The 21,871-nt window shown below is 31.7% G+C and overlaps 5 protein-coding genes across 7 annotated transcripts; 3 read left to right on the top strand and 2 right to left on the bottom strand.

Annotated features, from left to right (window-relative positions):
• Window positions 1-684: 684 nt before the first annotated feature.
• Window positions 685-3,856, bottom strand: LOC124828725 (RNA polymerase III RPC4). 2 transcript variants are annotated; one of them, XM_047302091.2, is made up of 11 exons: window positions 3,716-3,856; window positions 3,494-3,552; window positions 3,325-3,380; window positions 3,179-3,242; window positions 3,057-3,096; window positions 2,346-2,459; window positions 2,203-2,234; window positions 2,010-2,070; window positions 1,655-1,746; window positions 1,331-1,567; window positions 685-1,019 (listed from the first exon to the last, which is right to left on the bottom strand). In XM_047302091.2, exons 2-11 carry the CDS (start codon window positions 3,527-3,529, stop codon window positions 870-872), a joined length of 882 nt encoding a protein of 293 aa, XP_047158047.1. In that variant the 5' UTR covers window positions 3,530-3,552; window positions 3,716-3,856; the 3' UTR covers window positions 685-869. The 2 variants fall into 2 exon arrangements, with proteins under 2 accessions (XP_047158047.1, XP_087966537.1); XM_088110411.1 differs by lacking the exon at window positions 3,716-3,856 and having other exon boundaries at window positions 3,494-3,707.
• Window positions 3,857-6,732: 2,876 nt separating this feature from the next.
• Window positions 6,733-7,886, top strand: LOC124828730 (protein PLANT CADMIUM RESISTANCE 2-like). The gene is made up of 4 exons (XM_047302099.2): window positions 6,733-6,988; window positions 7,072-7,143; window positions 7,273-7,485; window positions 7,625-7,886. Exons 1-4 carry the CDS (start codon window positions 6,844-6,846, stop codon window positions 7,711-7,713), a joined length of 519 nt encoding a protein of 172 aa, XP_047158055.1. The 5' UTR covers window positions 6,733-6,843; the 3' UTR covers window positions 7,714-7,886.
• A 2,682-nt stretch (window positions 7,887-10,568) lies between these two features.
• On the top strand, window positions 10,569-12,438 carry LOC124828732 (uncharacterized). The gene is made up of 2 exons (XM_047302102.2): window positions 10,569-11,150; window positions 12,016-12,438. The coding sequence occupies exons 1-2, from the start codon at window positions 10,905-10,907 to the stop codon at window positions 12,172-12,174; spliced, it is 405 nt and encodes a 134-aa protein (XP_047158058.2). The 5' UTR covers window positions 10,569-10,904; the 3' UTR covers window positions 12,175-12,438.
• Window positions 12,439-13,456: 1,018 nt separating this feature from the next.
• On the top strand, window positions 13,457-15,115 carry MEE11 (RNI-like superfamily protein). Its single transcript, XM_047302094.2, has 2 exons — window positions 13,457-13,847; window positions 14,480-15,115. Exons 1-2 carry the CDS (start codon window positions 13,500-13,502, stop codon window positions 15,083-15,085), a joined length of 954 nt encoding a protein of 317 aa, XP_047158050.2. The 5' UTR covers window positions 13,457-13,499; the 3' UTR covers window positions 15,086-15,115.
• A 169-nt stretch (window positions 15,116-15,284) lies between these two features.
• On the bottom strand, window positions 15,285-19,926 carry LOC124828726 (O-Glycosyl hydrolases family 17 protein). Of its 2 annotated transcripts, none has more exons than XM_088103022.1 (4): window positions 19,629-19,926; window positions 16,133-17,386; window positions 15,767-15,867; window positions 15,285-15,678 (listed from the first exon to the last, which is right to left on the bottom strand). In XM_088103022.1, exons 1-4 carry the CDS (start codon window positions 19,687-19,689, stop codon window positions 15,628-15,630), a joined length of 1,467 nt encoding a protein of 488 aa, XP_087959148.1. In that variant the 5' UTR covers window positions 19,690-19,926; the 3' UTR covers window positions 15,285-15,627. The 2 variants fall into 2 exon arrangements, with proteins under 2 accessions (XP_087959148.1, XP_047158049.2); XM_047302093.2 differs by having other exon boundaries at window positions 15,840-15,867; window positions 19,629-19,922.
• Between the last annotated feature and the right edge of the window lie 1,945 nt (window positions 19,927-21,871).

Raw genomic sequence — 21,871 nt, 5'->3', positions numbered from 1 at the left:
ATCTGCTTTTCAAAACATGAATACTTATTTTGAAATGTTCTCGTTACAAATTCATTTTGATCTAAATAAAAAATAAAAATATACGAGGAAGCCATTTTATTAGAAATATAAAATAGGAAACAAAATTATTTATATGTAACAATTATAATTTACATTTTATCATACACTAAATTAAAGTCAAGTTTTAAATGTAAGAATTTATTAATTTAAAAATGAAAATAAATGTATGAATAAAATAATATGAAAAGATGGATATAACGAGAATTGATATACAAATATAAAAAAGTAACATTCAAAACATTTCAGGTTTTCGAATCTGATATCTGATTCTTCTTTATTTCCTTGAAGCTCATGTTTTTTTCATCCTCAACCAAAAAAGTTTAGAATCACCCACTAGCCTTTCAAACAAAACAAAAATGGATGCTTTATTAATTAAGAAGAAACGAGACTAATGTTTATGTTTTCATTGTTCTAGAAATAAGAAGCCATTAACAATAAATTAACTAAAAATTATTCAATGAAATAACTTTTAATTCAATAACTGTGCTACCAACTGAACCTGATAGTTTCTGACGCTATAAAGAAACAGAAAGCATTAAGCAATAGAAATAACAAAACATATTAGATAGAACTATTTCTACCTTCCTTTCCTGCATCGAGTTATGTGAATGATATATGATCCCGTTTCAAGACAGAGAAAATCTCATGCTCATTTTTCTTATTTCTCAGTTCACTGTTTATGACATCATTTCAACAAATTCATAACTATATGTAAAAATGTAAACTATCCTTTTTTTTTTGTAAATGTAAAAACTATCCTTTTTTGGTAAAATGTAAACTATCTGAAAAGAAAAAATGATTTGAATTTGTCAAAAATCAGACAAATTGTCTACTATGGCATCTATGTCCGGGGTTACTGTAGCATGTTTGCTTATCTCCCCAATGCTGCACACATTTTTCTCAGCCGTATTGATAGCAACCACATCTTGGGAAAAGCCACAATTCATACCTGAAGAAACCTGCAACAGTTTTTAGATCAGAAAGGTAGACAAATTTAGCTCATAGAGAAACCATCATTCTAATAACTAACCTTGTACTACTCATTTAACATACAGAAGGGTGAGTTGGATAAATATCCAAAAATCAATACAGTAAAGTTGATTTTGTACGACACAGAAGATAAGAATACCATTCTGCAATATGACTTTTTGAAGATGTTTAAATTTGATTTTGTTGATAATACATTGGTATATTGTGTATCTAAAAAAAAGGATAAAATAACAGTAGGATCTGTACCCTGTAATTTATGTAGTGAATGCAACATACTTACATCATAAAGGGTATTGCCAAGCTTGAGCTTGATTTTACCACTTTTGTATACCAGCATTTTACCCACGAAGCCAGATGGTAAGTCTTTCAACTCACAAAGCTTCTCCACTTTTTTTGAACCCCCAGGAGGTTTAGCTTTCGCATTAACATCTTTTCCTCCATCAGTACTTGATTGTATAACCATAGGCAATTTCGGAGGCAATTTAATCAAGAACATATTTGCCTCTAGGTTTTCCTCCTACCAACAATTTGTTCAAAACATTAGTATAACGATTAAAAGAAATTTAATTCATCAATTTAATATCTCAAACTTCGGTTCACCAACCAAAAAGCCTAACTCCATTGCTGAATTTGATGCATCTTCATCGTATGTTGTGGACTCTGCAGCCTCCCCAAATTCCTCCTCATCAAGAAGCTCTATCAGAAAAAAAAAATGTTGTGTGAAAGCCAGTAACCAATTAGATGTTTGGAGAATATCTAGTGTGTACCACTTTCAAAGTACCAATGAAATAATTTCTTAACTCCAGTCAGGAGAAAATGGTGAACAGCTTAGTAACTAAAATTGTTAATTCTGGAAACGAGCAGAACAGGTTTTGTTACTAAATAAACTAGCTGAAGTAAGTCAGTTTTCCATCAATTTTACTTCCTTTCTTTTTTGCAAGATAGTTTTTGAATTATACCTGGATTTCCAGAATATGGCCTCCTCACAGGAAGAGTTACTGGATAATTACTGTAATAGTCCTATAGCATAATCCAACAACCAATACTTCAGAACAAAAGATTAAGCATGAACAATTACATCGAATAATGATAAAAAGAAGATAAAACAGTACATGAATGAGAGAACATATTCGTTTCATTCAGAATACTTACCCATGGTTCTGTGTATTCTTTCTCTGCCACCGCTGCAATTAAAGCATCACGAGAATACTGTTAATAGGAGGAAGGATCGTGCAGCAAAGAGCACAACACTGTGTAGAAATATATTAAACGAAAATGTATTAATGGTGGCATACCACTAGATGCCGAATTCTGATTGATGTTGACACTTCTCCCATCCCTGGCAATACCGTATGATTTCAAAGAAGTTGATTCTCCACCATAACCAAAAGCAATTTGTGAAGCTGACACTGCACACCATAAATATGAACAATGCCAGTTTAGAAAACAGAAAACATGGTGAAAAGGTAGTCATGTCAAGCTTCATTATAAGATCTCTACATAGACAGACAAGATACTGAGTATCCAAATTACGCTACTTCAACAACAATTAAATCAATGCAGTCCGAGGAATGAAAGAATTGAGGCTACACACTTGTTACCATCATGATACATAAACTAAAGATGCTAACAAATCTCCTAAAATATCAGAATAAACTAGCCGAGTAACAGACTTAGGCATATACATTACTGCTTTTCAAATCTAGAAAAACAAACTTCAAAAAAGTAATGACAACCAGTTGATATTGAATATCTCCCAGTATCCCTAGGTTTGGCAATCTCAATATTCCACGTCACAGTTACCCACCCTAATATTCTTATAACAATTTCTTCATCATGCTTCTCTATTTAACAGTCATGTAAACTCCAAACATTTGTGTGCATATTATGAGAGGTAATATCTAATTTCATGATTTATTTCCAATAACGAATAGAACAGAAAACCAATGCTGAAGATATAAAAGACAAAGATAATCATATCAGAGAACTTCAGTAACATAGCGAACCTTTTTTCTCAACCTTGTTCCTTGCCCTCATAGCACTCTCCTACACAACATACATGGGATATATAAAATCAGAGAAAAACAAAATAATTAAGAGATACCAATGAAATTGAAGTCAGATATACATTGAAACGCCGCAGTAGATCCTTAGCCCGGTTAGCATCAGCCTCGGCATTCTCAATCACTTCGCTACAAAAACAGAACAAATAAGAGTAGCATTAAATCGAGCTGCACTACACCACAAACTATCACCAAACAAAACAATCCATACCTTTTAACTTCTTTCTTTGGAACAAGACGGGGTGGTGCTCTTGGAGCAAATTTATGCTGCAATGCCAATAACAACAGCAGATTAAATAACTTTACTTTGTGATGTAAAAAAATTGATGCATTGCAAATATTAATAAAAATGATAAGTACTGAACAAATTAAAAGCAAACCTTCCGTCTGACTTGTGGAGAAGGCTCTGAATCCATTAGAGTGTAATGCTGATCGGAAACTGAGAAAGAAAAGAAAAAGTGAATGAGTTATTCATAAAGCATGAAAACAGAGAGAAGGAAAGGAGTTTTTTTGTGCGTCATGGAATCCGATCATCGAACGAAAAAACATTGTAAGGAGAACATATTAAGAGAACGTGTGAAAGTGGGAACAGAGACACATACGTATGTGGTTTGTTTGACGAAGAGAGAGAACAATGTCTTTGAAAGCAATAGGAAGTAGTGAGCGGCAGATCCGCCACTACTTGAAAAACCTACCAAAGTTAGGTTCATATGAATCTAAAGCCCAGAAACAGAGATTTTTTTTTTTTAATTTTTAAAATTTGTTATTATAGAATTTATTTTGTTTTTGGGTTAATGGGAATATTTAATTCTGGTTTATAATTAAATTTATTTGCTATCTTCATGAGATTACCAAACCAATAAAATTGTAGAATAAAGATGTGTATATCAGCAAAATAATTATAAGAATTAGTATATTTTTCAAATATTGTTAACGTATGTGAGTTATATTTTTTTATTATATCTCTTATAAGTTGTACAAATATATATTCACTATTTTTATTTTTTTATTTTTATTTATTATATAAAAAATAAAGTTTAATGAGTAATTATAAATTATTTTGGTTTCTCGAAGAGGATTGGAGATATGAAATTCTAAAAATTCGATCACTTAAAAGATTTTGAAAATTTTTGTCTATTTATTTCTGTATTATATATTAATTAATTTCTAATGTTTTTAAAGATAATAATAAATTTTGATTTAATATATCAAAAACTTACAAACTTACATATGTTTTTTTCTCTAATATACAAAAATTTAAATATATTATAAATAATTTAATATATTATAAATATAATAAACATAAATTTACGTATATTATAAATATAAAAAACATAAATTTACCTATAAATATAATATAACAAACATACGTATATAACAAATATAACAAACATAAATCTACCGTATATTACGAATACAATAAATATAAATTTATATCGGATATTAAAAGCCATAAATTCATATCTTTTAACTTACTACAAATATCAAAAACCTAAAATAGCATGCCTAAGCCTTCTTAAAGTTTTCAATATTCATTATTTCATTCGAAGTATAAATCATTTTACTCACATGCTGTAAGAATTGTTAGTTCAAAAACCCGTTTTCATCCACCGAAAGAAAATATACGAGCTAGCTAAAAAAAAGTTCTTATAGAAAATTGCTTAGATGGTAAATATAAAAATTTATAAATTATAACTAAACGTTAACTTGGGTAAGTTTGAATAAATGTTTCAAATTATTCTAAATATTTTATTTACCAAATATTGCTATTAAAATCAAACAAATATTATAAATAAAAAGAACTAAAATTCAGTCAAATAACATGTCACATATTAATTGTTCGTTTAAGTTTCTGGCTCTTGATTCAAATATAATTTTGATAAAACGATATTAATCCAAAGTATACTATCAACAGTTTTATCTTGATTTTTCTTTAATGTTTGAATGAATTTCATTATATGCTGCTTTTATTTTTAACTTGCATATAAATTAGTCTTAATTTCTTTTCTTTTTTTTAATTTTTGAAACGGTGAGATAAATTTGCAGTGATTTCTTTTATAGGATAACGATACATGTACACTCCATTTTTTATTCTAACCTATTCAGCACCAATAAAACTTTATTTTTATTTTAAAATATAAAATGATTTAAAAAGAATTAAATAAAAAAATAAAAATATAAGTTTTTTATTAAGTATTGAATGAATATATAAAAGTTGAAAGACGTAAGTTTAATTCTAATTTTCGTCCTTATCTTTTCATTTCAATCACTTTTTCCAAACTACGCCGAAATCGTTAATTTCTAGATGTCTCTCACCACTTCCAAACTTTGAACCATTAATATCAATCAACAAAACACAAATTGCAATCACTTGCCTTTTATTTTTATTTTGTTCACAGCTTTTTATCACAGTGGTTTGCATGTGAATATCTATACGTCAATCAATTCAATTCATTCCAAGTCTTTAAGATTTAATATTTTAAATGTTTTGGAATAACAGTAGAATTTGGCTCTAAATTACTCAACTTTTTTAAAATTTTTTTTTTTTGAATTTTAAATATGTAAGTAGATTATTAGGATTTTTTTTTTCAAACTATACTTTTTATTGTTCAAATACAATCTATTTTCATAAAAAAAAAACTAAATTCTCATATATTTTAATAAAAATAATATTGACTAAAATTAACATACTAAACATTATGTTTTTTTCTTTTTTTTCTTTATTCTAATTGTATTATCTGAACATCAATTTCTTTATTATGTTATTTTTTTATCCGCCCTACATTAGTTTTATGAGTTTTTGTTTAATATGTTTGAATATATTATTTAATAATATATATATATATATATATATATATATATATATATATATATATATATATGTATATGTATATAATTTTATTTTCATGACTTTGTTTATTATGTCTATAACAATATATAATCTATATATAAGATGCCGCATTTTGTATAAATCAAAAAATATTATTAAAAATAAAACAGAAAAAACAATTTATTTATAGCAAACGCCGAAAATTTCATTTATACATGCTTATAAATAAAGTTGAATATTTGTTGAATGAGTCTCAATCCAATCCCACTTAGGGAGGACTCTTATGTTCTTTCGGTACATAATTAGTTGTATGGTCAATTTTATTTTATTGCCGTAAAATTTTGTTCTTAAAAAAAATAACAACATAAGTACCTGGGTATAATTTTAACACACGAATTTATTCGAAAATTGGATGGTATTTGAAATATTAATTCCATTCTATATTTTTCCTTAAACTAAAAATATTCGTCGAGGCCGAATTTGTTAAATGACTTTAGATTTTATTATTTTGTATCTGTTTAATAATTAGGGTTTAGATACAGAACAAGAATTTAATAATTAAGCAATATTATTTATTTTATTAATATAAAAAAAACGATGCAGTCGTTTTGTTTTTCGTTGCCTCGTCGGGTTTTTTTATTTTCTCTTTTTTGTATTTTAAGTGTATAATATTTTATTCAGAATTTGCGTAGAAGCGCAATTTCGCATGCAGAAATATTTAGTTTAAAAAGACAAAACCTCGTTTAGGTTATATCTATGGGTGAAATGAAAATGATTAGTGGACAAAAAAATATTGAACATTGTTCCTCAGTTCTACTATAAATTGTTGGGGGTGGCGCTGCCTCTCACCATTATCATATTCCGACCCCTTCTAAGCTTTGTCCGTTTTTTGTAACAGTTATGTCTCTACCAACCTCACAAGGTGCACAACCACCCTACAATCAGCCCGCTGCCACTGGTTTTCCGGCGGCTTACAACCCGAAACCCCTGGCCGAGGGGGAATGGTCCACGGGCCTCTTTGATTGCTTCTCCAACTTCAAAAACTGTAAGCTCCTTTTTGATACATTTATACTGATTTCTTTGATGTTGACCCTTTCTTACATATTGTTCATCTCTGTTTTGTTTAAGGTTGCATAACGTTCTGGTGCCCATGCATCACGTTTGGTCAAATTGCAGAGATTGTTGACAAGGGATCAACGTGTAAGAAACTATTTATTTCTGAGAAAAAAAAACTATATATGTGATGGTGATATGAAAGGGAAAGCTTGGTTTGGTTGCGTTGAAAGAGATACTAAGTAATGAATGGTTTGATTTTGTATATATATGCAGCATGTGGTGCCAGTGGAGCATTGTATACACTGGTTTCTTGTTTGCTTGGTTGTGCCTGCATATACTCATGCTTCTACCGCAGCAAGATGAGGAAACAATACATGTTGAAGGAGAGTCCATGCTGGGATTGCTTGGTTCATTGCTGCTGTGAAACCTGTGCCTTGTGCCAAGAATACCGTGAACTGGAAAACCGTGGATTTGACATGACCATTGGTACCGACCAAATTCATCACTTTATACTATTTGCTATTATCCTATAGTGCCTGTGAATAATTTAATATGCATAGATTTTATTTCAAAATATATGAAGATGATGAACTGATTTATTATTTCGTTTGAAAATGACGATCAGGGTGGGAGGGAAATCTTGAACGAGGGAACCTTGGTGTGGTCAAGGTTCCAACTGCTCCAGCAGTTGAACCTATGACTCGTGAGAAATAACCATAAGCACTATGCATGGATATCAGTTCCACATGCCTGGCCACGATACCTGCGTCAGATCTTATCAAGATCACTTATGATTAAGAATGTATTATTATCAGTTGTTATATTTCTGTTGTTGTTGCTGCTGTATGTTACATGTCTTTCATGGATATGGTATTACAATTTCTGAAGACTTTCCCAGTTATGTGAAGCCTTTATCTTCATTTATATAAAGTGTGATTTTTAATGTCGAAAAATTATAGGTAAGATTTTTCAAAGTTAAACAGTGATCATCCAGCAATATATATATTACACAATTTAATTGTCCGCGCCAATACAGTGTTTTTATGTTCCAGTGAAAATTAATCTTTTTTTTTAATTGAAGTTATTCACAAAAATAAGAAGCTTGATAAATATAAACTCCATCTTCGGCGATATAGTAATAGAGAAAGAAATAATAAAAGAAGAGAAAGATTAGAAGAAAGTTACTACTAGATATACGTAACATGTGATAAAATGTTAGTAACATTTGATTTTAGTGTTACTAGACATTATATATCTAGCAGTGAGTAGAATGAAAATATAAAGAGAAAATGAGTATGTAAATATAATTATTATAAAATGAAAACAATAAATCAGAATACAGTGGATGTGGGTATGGGGCAATTTGACCCACAGGATATTTTTTCTGCTTAAACGTATTTAATAAAAATATACAAGTCCCCCCGTAAAAAATGGGTTTTGTCTCCATGAAATAGGATCTTAAATGTAAAAAATTTATAAGTGATAAAGGAAAAAATAAATTAGTAGTAGTTTTATTACTTTATCTAGTAAATTTTATCGTTTTTGTTTCGATGATACTAAACACATACAATGATGCAATGAACAAACACTTAAGTTTTATTTGTCTTCTTGTATTATAGATTTGACATTTTACTTGAAACTTTTACATATATGTTGAGGATCATGAACAGTCTTGACTACCGCAACATTTAAGGGATTTTTCACAAAGGAACATACAATGAAATGAATACTTTATGATGGTTTGTTCACAAAGAGATGTTTATAAAATGCAAAAAGTGCATACAGGATATTGTAAAAAGTTATATGTTATTTAAATTATTCTTATATATTATTAATGTTATAAAGAACTTGTCATACTTTTCTTCTTTAGATAGGTTTAGAATTTTTTTTAATAATTGTTTACTTGATGCAATAGTGTGAGTTTGTCAAGGCAATTCCAATGTTAATGGTTTGAAAGAGATAGATTATGATAATGTAATGTCTGTCTTTTGGCTCCTTGCGAAATGTTAGAAAGAAAACACAACTATGCCTGTCTTTTCGTTCTTTCCAATGTTAATTTTTCCTTTTAGTTTCTCTTTCCTGGTCCGTCCACAAGAGATGACCAAAACATAACATTGACATTCTCTGGGTTTTTTATTCACCAAAACATCGTTCATCAACGAATGCAGTTCTGCCTTTTAACTGTGTACTAGGTTCTGGTTGGATACACGCACCAAGATGAGACGACAACACATGTTGAAGGAGTCCATGTTGGGATTGATTGGTTCATCGCTAAAACCGTTGATTTGACATGGCCATATTTCAAATCATAGAAGATAAATATTATATATATATATATGTTGGTTTTTCTTATATATTTTGTAACAACATTAGACTAGCCCAAAAGGTTGAAAAGATCAACCCAATGCATTACACTCAAAATAATTAATTTTCTAACATGTTTCCTTATTTTCTCTACATTGATTATGTTTCGTAATTAATTTTATTGACTAAATCACGTTTTGACCTTTATATGTAATTTCTCAACTTCTTGTAACATTATTTTGATTCCATATATGGTCTATTATTAATACATTTAAGCGTACAAGATTAGTTTTGGAAAATTAAAGAAAAAATAAATGGAAATTATGAGTGATCGATAAAATACTTCTAATAAGTAAACACGTGTTAAGAAAGATTTAACATAAATTAATCCTTCTACTATGTAATTTATTACCACACTCTTAACTAAGTTAAAGTTTCACATAATTTCCTATAGATTTAGCCTACCCATTTCATAATTAACTTCCTCGAGCCTGAGGAATCACACACCAGTTGCGAGAAACGGAGTCATCTATTGATTTTTTTAGTAGAAAAAAAAAATGAAGTAGATACTGTTCATAGCCACCTGGAAACTTCTACTTTGACCAAAAATCCACTTCAGACAAGAGTGGTGGACATGTGCCCTTTTAGCAGGTTTTGTCCATGCTAAGCAGAGGAAAAGTGAAAATATTTATTGTTAGTAAAGGGGAAAAAATGAAAGAAAAAAGCAAAAGTAAAAATGATTGATTTTGCATGACTGTATAAAGCAGAGGCAACCAGTATCATTCCTGATTCCATTATGTCTTTTACTTCAAAAATTTCTGATAAAAAAAAGTAAAGCAAATGTATATACTATAAGTAGAACAAATTAAGATAACAACTTCCAATAAAGTATAAAAGGAAAACCACACCTCATAGCTGTCTGGGCAACATAAATGTAAACTATTCCTCCCAAATATAATATAATACCAAATTTCATCAGTGTAAACATCATTCATGTATGTGTTAAGAATATAAGTTAAATTCTAACTACGTTGAATGAAAAAGTAGAACATTATATAAATACGAGTGATATATTAATTTATTATTTTAAAGTTTTGAGTAAAGAGTGGTGTAAATCCCTTACATAGTTATGTTGATATTTTATTGATGTTTTTGTGTTTCCGGTGAAACTCCTCGATAAATCCAACGGTAAACAGTAGTACGAAGGGGTGCTCGTCCACATGATAGTTCCTCCTACAATGTGGTTTAAGATTTGATGTTTTGAGCATATCAAAGTATTGGTAAACTTGAAATTTGCGAAGTATCTCTACCCTGAAGCAACGACCTGGAGTAGACGCATACAACAACAAATGCATGCATTAAAAGAACCACCGCAACTCAAAAACCAATACCAAACCCCACAAAGAGAGTCGCACTACACAATACAAAATTTTTGTTTGTGTCTTAATCTCGCCATACTTATTCCCTCTTACTTTCTCTTTGTTCCTTTACTCTCTTAGGGGCCCCTCCAGGGGGCAAAGGGTATTTGGTCCTGCTTTATCTGAGAAAGCAAGAGTGCAAGGGAAGAAAAGGGTTTGATGTGTGTGTGAGTTGGGAAGAAAATGGCGGGGGGTGCAGAGGAGGAGCTAGAAAGAAGAAGCAGGTTCCTTAAAGGCTTGATACAGAAGAAGAAAGCCATTGAGCAACAAGAGCAGCATGATCACCTACAGCACAATAACGTTCGTGTCAGAGCTTGTGACATGCCTCTCCCTCTTCAGAATTCTGCCTTTCGTTGTGCACGTGATCTTCTCGATACTATGCCACCAAAGAAGCTTGATAGCAAACGCCTTGCCCTCGCACTTAAGAAGGTTTCCTTTCTTTTAGTTACTGTTTCTGTTTATTTCTATTTTTGTTTTCTTTACAAGATCTGTTTCTGGATTCTGATCTTTTTCCACATACCTGGTGTGAAATCTCAATGGCTAATTTGGAAGCTTTTGAAATGGGAAAAGTGCATTGATGTGACAAACCGTTATCTCAGCTCTCCTATGTTTATTCTTATTCCTCAATTTAGTAGTACTTTATGTTGGTTGTTTGATCTTCTTGATCAATGTCCTTTTTGTTAATTTGTTTTAAAATCACGAGTTATATCAGTTGGTTTTGATTTGGGGTATTGGTATTTTTGTCGATTGAATGAACATCCTCTATAGAATGGCAAGTTGTTTGCTAGTTTCAAAATGGAACTAAGCTTGTTTGAAATTGATCTGCTATTTTATCTTTCTTGCGGGGGTTGTGGCGATTTGTTTGGTGAAGGAAGGTTTGATTTTGCGTGGTACTCAGGCTCTGTAGCTATCCTGCAGTATACAAACATAGCTTGTATCAGAAAAGATTGAAAATGACACGTTAAGCTGGTTTTACTTTGAGTATACAGATGAAGAAAGGATATTGAACACCCTCGGGAGTTGCCTTATGAGGCTCACCATGGTAACTCTGTGGTCCAATTAAGATTAAATTATCTTGTTGTAGTGAAATGTGAAGAACAATACGGTAGTAGATGTATGGTTAACAAGACTCATACTGATAATAAGAAAATGCATAAGTGGAAGATTAGAAGAATGAATAGGACACAAGCATAGTGTATTGAATTTAAATCTCACTGCTCATTTCATTCCCTGTTTGTGAACTTTGTTTGTTCCTTGCTTGAATGGGTCAGACAAAAACTTTATTGTTTTGCAGGAATTTGATTCTTCGTATGGTCCAGCATGGCACTGCATAGTGGGGACTAGTTTTGGCTCCTATGTTACTCACTCTGTTGGTGGTTTCTTGTATTTTTCCATTGACAAAGTTTATATCCTTCTCTTCAAGACAGCAGTTGAACCATTAGACCATTCATAACTTCGATTTGCAAAACTCCTTGGAAACATCAAATAATTTAGTACTTTAAACCAGCTGAGTGAAACTGCAAATTGTAAAATTTAAACACATTTGTATTCTGTGAAGTATTTGATGCACTTCAGTTTGCATTCGAGTGTGGAATTTGTTCTGACAAGTGAAAGGATACTCTTTCTTCAGCTCAGAAATAGACAACTTTACACAATTTCACTCTCGATTTCGCACTTAACAATTAACATTTGTTCATTATATACGAATCTATTATCTATCTGAGACTTTTCAATAACACAGCAGATCTTTGTTAATACATCATTTTTCTGACATTATCTTCAGCCAAGATCATTACATAGATGTTTAGATGTTTACTGTAACAAGGACTTAGGATACTCTTTCATCGTTATCTTTATTTTTATATTTAACATATAGGTATAAAATTTGTCTCGTTCTTATAGGATAAATGTACCCATATTTTTTTTTTACTATTTTAAATATTAATTAAATACTTTTTCTATAAAAATAAAAATAATGATATTATCAGATAGTTAATATCGAATAGTACACATTTATTTTATTTCAATGTCAAATATGAAAAATATAATTATATAAATATTAAATAACAAATAAATAAAGGCTATCAAATGTGTCCTGTCAATTTATATTAAATACTAAAGAAAAGTTAATTTTAAATTTTAAATTATAAACTAAATATATTTAATAATTTAAAATGGAGACGGAAATAAAGATGAAATTAATAGGTGTTAATATTAAGATAAGTATGAAAAGAGTATGAAATATATATATATATATATATATATATATATATATATATATATATATATATATATATATATATATTTCAATCTTACATTTAATTTAAAAATTAAATATTATCTGTATCTAATTAAGGTGAAATTTTTTTTGTCAAAATCGAGTCTGGGTAGTGTTAAAAAGGAAGATTTTGAATTTTTCTTTTCTTTCCCTCATGAAACTTCCTTGTATTATCCATGATTTTATGCTATTTTAAGCATAAATATTGATAATTTTTAATGATACCATAATTTCATATTTATAATTACAAATATTAATAAATCATGATATTTAAAGAATCTTATTAAATTGTAATTTTGTTAATATACTTATTTGGTCCGGTAGGAACAGTAGGATAAAGGGGTACTGAACATTTGTGATTTGTGGCTGGGATACCTTTAACCACATCTAGCTAACGTGTCATGTTGATATCTCATCTTGTTTTCTTGCCAATTCCATCACTGATATTAAAATCCCTTAAATACACGCAAGTTTATTTTCCTTCGGTGAGTGAACCAAACATGGCAGAATCCTCCAAGGCGGTCAGTTTAACTGTTGAACAGGAACAACCTGAAGCAAAGCCTCCTCACGAGGGTTTGTTTCTGGTCTTGACATATCTTCCTGTGTACGAGGTTGTGCTCATGTCTCAGGTTTGCACATCACTGAGAGATGCAGTCAACAATGACATATTACCATGGTTGAATGTTACTGTTGAATGGCCTCTTAATTGGCGACTCAACGATGAGATTCTATTTAAAGTCGCCTCTAAGGCCAATGGTAGCCTCAAAACTCTCACTCTCATCAGCTGCACGCGTGTTACCGATGACGGGCTCCTGAGGGTCGTGGAACAAAACCCTCTCATAAACAAGGTACCAATAACTAAACCCACACATTTTTCACTCACCATCTTTTCCTAGTTCATTGTTGTGCTTTAACTATGCAAAATCTTGGTTTCTGTATTATCTGAATGAATCTTTGAGGTCAGATTTTCCTGTTTATCAAGTAGGACAATGTTGATAAATGTATGGAATTCTGTGTAAAACTGGTTGTAGGGGTTTTCTATAAAATTGATTGAAAAATGAAAAGTTACTTGACAAAAGGGCGGCTTGTACATCTTGAAAACCATGTCTGGATCTTCAGATAAGCTAGAAACTGAATGCATATAGGAGAAAAAATCAGGCTTTGATAAATTAGAAGGTTTACTTATCTGAATGAATCTGTGAGGTCAGGTTTACTTGTGTATCAAGTAGGACAATGCTAAGAAATGATGGAATTATGTGTTAAACTGGTTGTTGTGGGGATTTTCTACAAAATTATTGGAGAAATGAAAAGTTATTTGACAAAATGGTGGCGTGTACATCTTGAAAACCATATTTAGATCTTCAAATGAGCTTGAAACTGAATGCATATAAGAGAAGAAATCAGATTTGAAAAATTAGAAGGCTTCGCAAACATACTAAGATTTAAGTGTTGTCTCATTTATGGTTTCATTTTGGTGCAGCTGCGTATACCAGGGTGCACAGGTATAACCCCTGAAGGAGTTCTCAGAGCCGTGAAAACACTATGCCAAAAAAGCAATTGCTTGAAGACCTTAAGTATAAATGGCATTTACAACGTACAGAAGGATCATCTTGACATGCTTATCATGAACCTGAGAAAGAATCAACCAACAGAGGAGCAGCAAAAGCAGCAGCCTGTCTACTATCATGAACGAGGTACCCTTTCGGTATTTAAGCATGAAGAGAGCCAACGGCTCATTGATTTGGATATATGCCCCAGGTGCTCTGAGGTGAGGATGGTTTATGATTGCCCCAGAGAGCCTTGCACGAGGAAGGAATGGCCACTATCCCCGTGTAGGGGTTGCAAATTTTGCATTCCAAGGTGTGAAAACTGCGGTGGATGCATCGAATCCGGAGAAGTGGAAGAGGGAGCTTGTGAAGACATATTCTGCCTTGAATGTTGGTTACAGCTTCCAAAATGCAGTTTCTGTAACAAACCATACTGTAAGCAACACTCAAATTGGTGGTGCACTTCTTCAGACTCTTCATTGATCTGTAAAGTTTGTGATGAAAACTCTCACGGATATACCTATACTGATGTTCTATAATGAAGTACAACTTGGGATAAGTTCCCGTAACTTCTGCCACGCTTATGGCTGATGACTGATATTATTTTCGATGTTGTCTGTTGTGGTAGCCTTTCCCTAAATTCATTCAAGTCGTCACAAAAGAGTCCGATTCATCAGCTCTGTACAGTGTCAAGATCATCATGCCAAAGTATTCCAAATGATTCCATAGACAAAATAATTCAAATTCAAAGAATAAAATTGTTATTCAAAAAGAAACAATGCGTACAGCAACGATATCAAATAATTACTGTCTGTTTGTACAAAATTCAATGGACAACTCATTACAATTGCTGATATACATGTTGATCAACTGGACAACTCAAATAATTTTTAGAAGGAACTCTAAATAAGGTATGTTGCGATGCAATCTTGCATAAAAAAGTTGAAGAGAATGCCTCCATTAATTTATATATTCAGTTCTCTACATAAATGCACATAAAAGTAGAACAACCAGACCCAACGAGCTTGTGAAAAATCCACCGGTGGAGTGATATTGTAGCAAGTATCCCGAACTTGTGGAATTAGATGGGGCCAGTGATGTTCCATTTATCCGGGTTCCCTTTCTCCCATGACTTTATTTCACCATAAATATGCAACCAAAGAAAAAGAAGTTATTTAACAGCTCTTTGAGAGTTGAAAGAGAAGGGATTGGGAATATACATTAATAAGACAGCGCCTATATTCAGGAAAGGAATGGCAACGAAACACAGTAACAGAAGCTCTAGAATCATACCTTCCAGGAAATATACAAGAACCGTGACCTGTAAAAATTGTAATGCAAATATCAGTTGAATTATAATGCTGAGCAACTTTAAACAGAAAATTGATTATGCACACCTTCTTTGATGTATAACAATTCCTAATTCATCTAATATGTAATTCTATCAAACCTGGTTATTGTGTTGAGGTGCAAGCCTGGATACAAACATGCATGTTTAATTATTGCCTACAGATATGGTGTTCTAGTGAATGCACACACATTTGTATCCAACTCATATATTTACTTAGGAGTATGTATTTCCATACTTGGGTCTGTGGTAGTGATAGATGCAACGCCTTTGAAATCACAACTACCCGGCGATTTATCCATCTTCTGATAGTATGCATTGAAAGCATACGTAGAATGTGAAACTACATTATCCGGTTGATAACATGTTTGACCCTGCAGCAAAGGGGAACAATCCACCTTTCCCGGTCCACAAGCCCAATCAAGTGCTGCCTGTAACATCTTAGAGTCAGCATTACTCTTTGCGACACAAAAGGTTTGGTTTGTTGTATCATTTGCAAAAATAGTACCGGCACCAGTCAAGTGTAAGGTATACACCGGTTCTCCATTGGCATAAAATAGCCCCCAGTTCTTTTCTGAGAATGGACCGGATCTTAAGTCTTCATTATAAAGCTCATAAATATAGGTGCTAACTGCAATTCCAGGATGTTTAGGAGTCCCCGTATTGTTAAGGACGTGTCTGATCAAGTTACTGTTGTAAGTGTTGGCATTATCAACAGTTGCATCAGGTTCAGATGAATCACCTTTGGAGGGCCATCCTGACTCAGTCACCACAATAGGGATATCGGTGAAGTTCAAATCGGACATTGCAAAATAAGCAGCATCAACAACTGCATCAAAAACATTAGTATAATGCAGCAGAGTGTTGGAATCAACAGCTTCCTTATTTGGAGGTAGGGGGCGGAATAAAGCATAATCTAGTGGGATTGCATCATTGGCCTGCTGGTAATCATAATATGGATACACGTTGAGCATAAGATATGAACCTGTTGATTGCAAAAATTTAAGCATGGGAACCATGACTGAATTCCATGTACGGTTGAAAAATGCCTGGGAAGGAGGGAAAGAATCAAGGATGATAGAAGAAGAGTGCGGACTAGAGACTTTAATTTGCTGATCTAGATTAGCCGCAACAAGAGCAGAATGAATGAAATTTATGGCAGAGACTAGAATAGGGGCTGCATTTGGGAGAGTAGTTAGAACCTCAGATCCAACACATATGGCAGTGATGTTAGTAGCAGGGATATGAGCTATGACATTTCGATTAACCCAGTTTGCTGCAGTCGCGTTGGACTGACCAATGCCAAGTAACTGGTCATTGGGAACAGAAACAGTTACACGGATTCCTGTCTTGGCAAGTGCACGAAGTAAGTCTCGGTCAGCATCATAGAGTCTCACATGTTGGATACCTTGAGCCTTCAGAAGAGCAACAATCTCTGTTGGACCTGGCACGTCAGTTATATCTACACCAATGTTGACACCAATAAATGCATCTGTCAAAAAAAAAAAAGGAGCGTATGGATGAAGGACTTTCATTTTAACACGAGTTTACTCGAAGTCACCATGTGATATTGATCATAAACTGAATAAAAAATGTCAGCAACCATCACCAACAGATAAAGAGGTAGGAAAGAGAAAAAAAAAAGTAAAGTTGTATGGTAAATCCAAACACGAAAAAGGATGTACAACTTAGTCAGATATGGAATAAATTACAAGAGCAATGAGGTATAAATCCTCGATCTAAATATAATATACATCAAGTAAATAAAAAATGCCTGCATTTTCAGAAAAAAATATATTAACAATCAACAACAAACCTTCAGAAATGAAATAAGAGGAACACTGGAACATTAGATGCAGAAGTAAAAGTTATGATTTACTGACACGTGCTTACCCTTTCTAGATCCTGGATTTCTCTATAAAAATCTCATAGAACTCATTGAGCACGTTTCATGTTGTAATCAGTGACAACCCCAGCAGGTCGGTAGGGTTAACAAGAGTCACCAAAATTAAAATTAAATATGCAACGTGACAGCCAAAGAAATGTATGTACTTCTTGAGACATACATGGTTCAAGAAAAGAGAATGGAGAATGATTCACTTATCTGACAAGTCGGCTCTATAACTTTACTGTTTATAATATATACACCACCTGTCCTGTGAAAAGATTTAGCCTGCTTATAGCAATTAGCGGCTGTGCTCAGCTTCACAAGTGAAATAGGAAGCAATAACATTCAAGAACTATAACTTGTTCCAGTTTTTCGGAAATAAGCTGGTATATCACAACTAAAAGACGTGAGACATTATATCCACGACTAAAAGTGAGATAAGTTTATAACCCTGACTTCTACAGATCCTAATTTCAAGAACATAACTTAGTTGGAATCAGTCTTACGTACATCATAATTGCAGGTAGTTCTGTCATAATCAAGCATTTAGGTTCCCTGTCAGCGATACTATAATAATAAGTCTGACAAGGGTCTGTAGATGACCAAATTGTTCATGTAGCTACCTAATAATATCCTTATATGCAATCAAATTAGAATTGGCCGTTGACAAATCAATTGCATTGGTCATATTTGATCGTGGGTACATAAGCCATGACAACAGTTGAAGTAAGCTTTTTTACCCGTCACTCCATGTGTTTCTTGTTCTTATCAGTGAGGTAGGACCTAAGAGACGTGCATTAGCTAAAAAGGATGTTTAACACACTCATATGATGCTGGTTAGTAGGTTACGCATTCACATCACCAGCACCTAGTTCTTCTAGCCGCCAACATACACAAGAGAGAAATTCACTTTTTTAGCAAACTACGAAATAAAATGTTGAAAATTTATTTGGCAACTCAGTCAATGGGAACTGAAGGGGTCGCGCCACATCACCAAGATCACTTTCTAACTACCATGCTTATTAAATTCCAGAAGTGAAAGTATTAACAGTACGTTACTTGCACACAGAAAACCATATAAAGACTGGAGTATTCATGAAGATTACTTGTATTCTTCTGTGTAACCTTAATTGACTATTCTAGGACCAGAACGCACGTTTCATGATAATGCATTTATTTATAAATGGTAGGTGGCAGATTGTCCCATTTACTCTTGTGGACCTCTGTTTAATTTTCTGGGCAGTTTCAAAACTACAATTAGACAAATGTGAATAAACCTATTTCAACATTCATATCTGGTTTTCTAAAATAAGGGTATTTTAGTACATTTTTTTTGCAAAATGCAGTTAACTGCCAAATGCAACAGAGTAACAGTGTGTGATGAGCTGGGACGCAACAACATTGCTCCCACCAAAGACGGGAAAGGACAGATCGCAAGCTCTGTACAAAGTAAAAGATTTTCTGGCATAAAACCTTTTACTTTGAACAACAATAACTAAAAATAAAAATGAAAGTGACACTTACCATTTACAAATCCCCCCTCTCTCTCCACTCTTCAAATTTCAAAACAGTAATGTAAATGCAATCCAATAGAGAAACAAGAAAACATTGATCAAATCTTAAACAATAAGGAATTAACCAATGCCACTTTCAATGGCAGGAAGAACTGGTTATGTTAGGATGAAGCTGATATAAATAATGAAGGGAAAAACAAAAACCAAAGTCCAACAGAAGAAGAAAATGAAACTTAGGCATTAATATACTTTGGGGGCGTGAACAACATAGATAAATTAATCAACAACAACTAAATGGAAACTAAAAAAATAAACACAGATGCATAACTTACCCCCAGACCCAGATGCAGAAATTGAGAGTGACAGCATGAAGAACAGCAGCAGCAGAGCCATGAGAGTTGAATGTGTCCAGCAGTAGCATAAAAGGAGCACTGCTTAGACTGAATTTCAAAGGAAACCCACACAAGAAAAACTGAAAAGAAGGGAAATTGAAATGAAAGAAGAGTTGAAATTTGGGAAATGTCCTAGCGAGTGCGGGAAAAGCAAACGAAATGAAAGTTTGCTCCTTTTGAGAGAGTGGAAGCATGTGAGGTGGAGGAGAAAGAAACAAGAGAGAGAAGCATAACTTCTGCTGGTGTTTATTGAATTTTTTTACTTATAAATAAAAATATTATACAAAATATTGATATGAATGATTTTTCAAAATTTTAGGTAATTTATATACCAAAAGCATTCATTAAAATAATATATTTTTATTTTTTAATAACTTTTATAAAGAGTCTCATTGAAGATACTTGTGACGGTAAAGATAAAGAGTTAGGATTAGCACCACGTCAGGATATGTCTCTCGGTGTGAAATCCAACGGCTGTAATGCACGTGCGCCAAACTACAGAAAAGTTAGATTTTTATTTAAGAGAAAAGGTGAGGGATACATTACATATATAATTGTTGTTGTTTTTCTCTTCATTTAATTTTATTGTAAACAGATAAGGGAACAGAAAAAATAAGGTGAGAATAAGATATTCAATTATTACAATGCTGAAAAGATATTGAAATTATTTGAGTTCAGTCTTCCTAACTGAATAAAATAATTTATTTGGTCAGGTAAAAGAAAAATGATATTTGACATATATAAATTTTGTGTTGATATTATTATTATTATTATATGTAAAAATACATACAAATATTACAATAACAATATTATTATAATGTTTAGTATGCTTGTTGGACTTCATGATTTGTTATATAAAAATTGTGAAAATTAAATATTTCATTAATAAGAAAACATAAAAAACTATAGTCCAAGTTATTAAAAAAGTATGATAATTAAGGATCATCTTCGTTACTTCAAAAATATTATTGTTGAGTTTTAATTTCAATAACATTTGTCGCATTTTATCTTTCATTTTTTATAACTATGAAATTGAATAAACTTAAAATAAATAAATAAATCTGATAAAAATATAATAAGTTTAAAAAAACTTGATTATCCTAAAAAAGTTATGTTTTCAACTAGAAATACTAATAACTACTGTTCGAGTAAGAGATTGTTCTTGTAATTGTTAGAAAAAAATAAAATAAAATAAAAACTAACTTATAATTTATGTGTAAAAAGTTGCCTTAGATGTGTAAAGTGACGAAGTAATGAAACAAAAACAAATAAATGACCGCAAATTTAGAAATTAATTAAAAATATAATAGATTTTTTTTATTATAGTTAAAATTGGAGATTCTAAATTCACTACAAATAAAACAAATTTATAGTGTGTGAATAGATAGAAATCTTATTTAATAAATTATTTATAGAATTCGATTAAATTTAAAATCTATTTTTAAAATAATATTACAATTATTTAATATTAGATATCACAATGCAGGTTGTATATATGGCACATTATATAAATTGTGAGAAGGTTAAGACGAGGACTTTTTATTCTAAAGTGCAAATTACTTTCAAATAGTATAACCTTAGCATTTTTTTTTTCTCTTAGCTCTATAACCAAAATATATAAATTGGTTTTATATTGTAAAATCTTTTTCAAGTTTTTTTTTTTGTTTAATCAAGTGGGCGAGTTGTTTTTCACGAGAATGATATTATGATATATTTTTATATTTATTTGATACATAATATAAAGTAAAATGAACATAAAAATATAAATTTTTATATTTTTTTATGAAAAAGAAAAATAAAAAAATATTGTCAAATAAATGTAAAAAAGTTTATGTATGTTAAAAAATTACTTTTCATCTGTAAAAACAAATTGTTGAGATTAGTATGAACTATGTGCGAATTGGGCACGTATATAACTTTAAGAACAAAATAAATTAATATGGACATTGAACATAGATTACTTAAGAACTGAAAGAAGTAATAGAGTGGTTATGCCTAATCGCTTATATAGCAAGTTAAGTTCAGAGAGAAGCTACTATTCAACAGTTCCTCCACAGACAAGGACTGCAAGAATGTCTATGGTGCAAAATACATCTGTTTATGCATGATCATGACATTTTTTAATTTTCTAACATTCATGACATAAGAAGGTGGATCCTACAAGGCCAAGTGGGCCCAAGAAT

Source organism: Vigna umbellata, chromosome 1 (genome assembly GCF_029865625.1).
Source record: "Vigna umbellata cultivar VRB3 chromosome 1, Vumbellata_1.0, whole genome shotgun sequence".
Taxonomy (NCBI): domain Eukaryota; kingdom Viridiplantae; phylum Streptophyta; class Magnoliopsida; order Fabales; family Fabaceae; genus Vigna; species Vigna umbellata.
Note: the sequence above shows the minus strand (reverse complement) of the source record. Positions and strands in the feature narration are given on the sequence as shown.

Bases quoted from the DNA above. Each gene is read 5' to 3' on its own strand.
- LOC124828725 (XM_047302091.2), bottom strand. From the start codon at position 3,529: ATGGATTCAGAGCCTTCTCCACAAGTCAGACGGAAG. The intron at 3,381-3,493 runs GTTTGCTTTTAA...TTGGCATTGCAG, and splicing joins CTCCACAAGTCAGACGGAAG to CATAAATTTGCTCCAAGAGC. The intron at 2,235-2,345 runs GTATGCCACCAT...CTTTAATTGCAG, and splicing joins TCAGAATTCGGCATCTAGTG to CGGTGGCAGAGAAAGAATAC.
- LOC124828730 (XM_047302099.2), top strand. From the start codon at position 6,844: ATGTCTCTACCAACCTCACAAGGTGCACAACCACCCTACAATCAGCCC. The intron at 7,144-7,272 runs GTAAGAAACTAT...ATATATATGCAG, and splicing joins TGTTGACAAGGGATCAACGT to CATGTGGTGCCAGTGGAGCA. The intron at 7,486-7,624 runs GTACCGACCAAA...AATGACGATCAG, and splicing joins TGGATTTGACATGACCATTG to GGTGGGAGGGAAATCTTGAA.
- LOC124828732 (XM_047302102.2), top strand. From the start codon at position 10,905: ATGGCGGGGGGTGCAGAGGAGGAGCTAGAAAGAAGAAGCAGGTTCCTT. The intron at 11,151-12,015 runs GTTTCCTTTCTT...ATTGTTTTGCAG, and splicing joins TTGCCCTCGCACTTAAGAAG to GAATTTGATTCTTCGTATGG.
- MEE11 (XM_047302094.2), top strand. From the start codon at position 13,500: ATGGCAGAATCCTCCAAGGCGGTCAGTTTAACTGTTGAACAGGAACAA. The intron at 13,848-14,479 runs GTACCAATAACT...ATTTTGGTGCAG, and splicing joins AAAACCCTCTCATAAACAAG to CTGCGTATACCAGGGTGCAC.
- LOC124828726 (XM_047302093.2), bottom strand. From the start codon at position 19,689: ATGGCTCTGCTGCTGCTGTTCTTCATGCTGTCACTCTCAATTTCTGCA. The intron at 15,868-16,132 runs GTATGGAAATAC...CAATTTTTACAG, and splicing joins TATCACTACCACAGACCCAA to GTCACGGTTCTTGTATATTT. The intron at 15,679-15,839 runs GTATGATTCTAG...GGTGAAATAAAG, and splicing joins TCTTGTATATTTCCTGGAAG to TCATGGGAGAAAGGGAACCC.